Source organism: Macrobrachium nipponense, chromosome 14, assembly GCF_015104395.2.
Source record: "Macrobrachium nipponense isolate FS-2020 chromosome 14, ASM1510439v2, whole genome shotgun sequence".
Lineage (NCBI taxonomy): Eukaryota > Metazoa > Arthropoda > Malacostraca > Decapoda > Palaemonidae > Macrobrachium > Macrobrachium nipponense.
The window spans coordinates 48,289,502-48,293,674 of record NC_087207.1 but is presented as its reverse complement, the minus strand read 5'-3'; the positions used below and the strand labels follow the sequence as shown (position 1 = coordinate 48,293,674).

Genomic DNA, 4,173 nt, shown 5'->3' with positions numbered 1-4,173 from the left:
ATATAAGCTATACTACAGTGGAGCAAATAAACAAGGTAGAAATGGAGTTAGCATAGTACTGTCTAGTGAATTGAAGAATACAGTGATAGAAGTGCATAGAAAGAATGACCGTATCATCAGATTGAAGATTTGTTATGGAGGAGAGATTCTGAATATTATAAGTTCATATAGACCACAAATTGGTTGCTCATAGGAAGAGAAGGGAAATTTCTGGAGAGGCATGGATGGAGTAATGCAAGAACTGGAAGAACATGAGAGGGTGATAATGGGGGCAGATTTGAATGGCCATGTCGGAAGTGAAAATGGGGCGGTTGGTCGGGTGCATGGGGGCCATGGAATTGGGGAGAGAAACCCAGAAGGAGAGAGTGTAGTGGACTTTGCTGTGTCATTCGACATGGCAATAGTAAACACATTCGTTAAGAAGAAAAGGGAACACCTAATAACATATAGGAGAGTGGGAAGATGCTCCCAGACAGAGCTGGTGGCGGTCAAGAACTGCAAAGTTATTCCAGGCGACCATGTAGCCCCCCAACAGAGGCTGCTATGTATGGATTTGAAGTTAAAAAAGGAAAGAAAAAACAAAGCTAGAGGGATAAGGAAAGTTAAATGGTACAAATTAGAGAAGGAAGGGGATAAGAAGAGAGAGTTTAAGTGGAGGGTTTTGGGGGATATGGATATAGGAATTGAAGATGTTCAAGAATGGTGGGCACGAAATGTAGCAGTAATAAGAAGGCATGGAAAGAAGCTGCCAGGAGAGACATCAGTATCATATGGGAAGAAAAGGAGAGTTGGTAGTGGGATGAAGACATTGAGAAAGTAGTAAAAGATAAGAAGGAGGCAAAGAAAAGATGGGAAGAGTCACAGTCAATGGCAGACAGAGATAGGTTCAGAGAGAAAAATACGGTGGTGAAAAAGGTGGTAGCCCAAGCTAAAGCAAAGTCTTATGATGCTGTGTATAATGAGTTGTGGACAAAGGAAGGATCAAGCTATCAAAGGCTAGAAATAAGAGCACCAAAGATATTATACATATCAAACAAATAAAAGATAAAGATGGTGTAGTACTTAGAAAGGAGGAAGACATTGTGAAGGGATGGAAAGAATATTTTGATCTGTTGTTAAATGAAGAAAATAATAGACTGATAAGAGAGGATGGGCAAGTGAACATTGGCACTGTAATGATGTTTTCTAGGCAAGAGGTACTAAATGCACTGAAGAAGATGAAGAATGGGAAGGCAACCAGACATGATTCCTGTGGAGGCATGGAAAGCATTAAGAGATGAAGGAGTGGATATACTGTACGATCTTATGATAAAGATCCTTGAACAGGTACCTGTTTGGAAAGTTGTGTTTATCCTTAGTTTTTCCTTCTTATTAATTGAAGAGATTTTTCATTATCTTGTGTAATATTATTAGTTAGTCTTGTATTCTTTATGTAGTTTGCTTTTATTGCTTCCTTATGCTCTAAAATAAGCATTAACTATTAAAGTTATATCTTGCTGTTTGGGTATCCTTGTTTTTCTATTGTAATTGCTTGGTAAATATATGCATTTCAGTCATCATTTAAATAAATGTTTAGTAAATTGATTTTCTTTTAACTTAACTATACCAAGCATCAAGCAAACAGCAACGAAGGTAGTTAATTACGTTAACCCTGTAACTAGTTACTGCCGGTTATCTTCCAGCTTCGACCCCATTCCCAAAATACCTTGGGGCTTGGAGCAGCAGTAGCTCGGAAGGAGAGGGACAGTGAAGACGTGACCACTACCTAGCACAGCGCGACTTTGAGATCGTTATTACGATCATACCAATCTTTCGTGCAGGGCATTATAAAGGAACTATGAAGAGCTAAAATGTATTTGTGACCTGGCCCATGTACCGAGGGTGGGGAGGAGAATAATGCTGCCTATTATCCACCTTAGGCCACCACCATTTTCCATGAAGAACAACTTGCCGACCGATGTCATCTAGTTGCCAATACGACTATTCGGCTTAATTTGGACCTAGAAAGGATAGCTGAAAATTTGAAGGTTCGTTGCAAATTTCGTTTGGTGCTTGTCATTTGCAATTTCAATTTCAGTAATTATTGTTGAACAATAATGTCCTAACAGAATTTCCCCATGGAATTTATCAGAGAATCATATTCGATTGGTACCCATGTATGTAATTATATTTACCAAGTAAGCCTATTATATAACCGTCTTTTGGGTCTTCATTTAAAGGCAACATTAATATTTCTTGAGCTAGCATAGTACTTTTACTTATATTTACCAGGTAGTAATTTATATTTTTCAAACCATAATATTCTATTTATGGTCTGCCGGGTTAACCCAGTAACTACTTGTTCATCCCAGATAGTTTTGCTTAGCCTCTCAATCTCGTGTATCGTTGCCTCATTGTTTTTACGTGTTTGAATGGACATGCCCATATATTTGCATTGCTCTTGAGCATTTAGAGGTTTACTTTATATATATATATTTTACTTGAGTTAATTTCTTAATAGTTTTACACGAAATTTTATGAAGTTAATTTGATTAGGAGTCCCTTCTTACATTAGGATTTCCCTCATTTCAGATTCTCTTGATTTATTCTGAAACTGTGAGTTGGCAGCAGGGCCAGCACCATCCCTCTACCTCGTATGGTTTGGGATTACCTGTTGCAAACCAGGAAGCAAGGATATCCACAAGTTTGATAGAAAATTAACTGATAAATTAAACTGTAGAATTTATTATTAATTTTTTAGTTTTTTTTTCTTGGTTTATTATTCACAGTAAATAATTCAGAATAACAGGAAAAGATACCAAATGAGTGGCGCGGAGTATATTGATCCCAATTTTTAAAGGGAAAGGCGATGTCCAAGAGTCTGGTAATTATAGGGGTATTAGATTGATGTCCCACACTTTGAAGATATTGGAAAGGATGATAGATGCTAGACAGAGAGAAGAAGTACAAGTAGGTAAAGAGCAGATGGGATTTATGAAGGGAAGGGGAACAACATATGGTGTATTTTGTCTGAGGCAACTAATGGAGAAATTCGGGGAAAAGCAAAGGGACCTACATATGGTATTCATTGATCTTGAAAAGGCTTATGACCAAGTCCCGAGACAGGAGGTAAGGAGGAGAAAATGGCGCCAGAGAAGTACGTGCGATTGATACAAGAGATGTACCGGAATGTATTTACCAGATTGAGGAGCAGTGTTAGGGAGACGGAGGGTTTTGAGGTGAGAGTAGGATTACACCAGGGATCGGCTCTGAGCCCATTTATCTTTAACATAGTGATGGATGTTATAATAGAGGAAGTAAGAGAGGCAGTACCATGGAACATATTGTATGCGGATGATATTGTTCTGTGGCCAGAGAGCAGGAAAGATCTGGAAATGAAATTGGAAAGATGGAGACAAGTACTGGAGGACAGAGGAATGAGAATAAGTAGATCTAAGACAGAATATACGTGCACCACCAATGACGGGGATGATAGAGAAAGTATTCAGCTTGGTGGAGAACAAATAAAGCGAGTTGATAAGTTTAAATATTTGGGATCCTTTGTTAATGTTGGAGGAAGTATGGAAGAAGAAGTAAAAAACCGGGTGCAGGTAGTTTGAAACAACTGGAGAGCGGCTTCTGGAGTTCTTTGTGACAAAAGAGTACCGCTGAGGCTAAAAGGAAAATTTCACAAGATGGTGGTGAGAACAGCAATGCTGTATGGTACGGAAACAGCAAGCATGAGAAAAACAGAGGAGAAGAAGATGGATGTGGCAGAAATGAGAATGTTTAGGTGGATGTCTGGGGTGACAAAAGAGGACAGGATCAGAAATGACTACATAAGGGGGTCGACTAAGGTGGTGGAAGTATCAAAGAAAGTGGAGGAGGGGAGGCTGAGATGGTATGGACGCCTGTTGAGTAGAGATGAGGACCACGCTGGGAGACATACTATGGGGATAGAGGTTCAAGGAAGAAGAAGAAGAGGGAGACCAAGACAGAGATGGAAGGAATGTGTGAGAATAGATTTACATGAGAAGGGAATTGATGAGGCAGAAGCGCAGGATAGAAATATAAAAATGGGAACCAGCTGGGAAGAAGAAAGTCTGTATGCCACTTTAACCTTTAATATCTTGGCGTACCTTCGGTTTGAAATGGTAAACTTCTCTCTCTCTCCTCCTCAAATCTCTCTCTCCT

The 4,173-nt window shown here is 39.3% G+C and overlaps 1 protein-coding gene across 1 annotated transcript; it reads left to right on the top strand.

Annotated features, from left to right (window-relative positions):
* The first annotated feature begins 220 nt into the window (after positions 1-220).
* On the top strand, positions 221-820 carry LOC135226218 (uncharacterized). Its single transcript, XM_064265661.1, has one exon. The coding sequence runs from the start codon at positions 221-223 to the stop codon at positions 818-820; it is 600 nt and encodes a 199-aa protein (XP_064121731.1).
* Positions 821-4,173: the final 3,353 nt, after the last annotated feature.

Excerpts from the sequence above, each read along its gene's own strand:
- LOC135226218 (XM_064265661.1), top strand. The coding sequence starts at position 221 with ATGGATGGAGTAATGCAAGAACTGGAAGAACATGAGAGGGTGATAATG.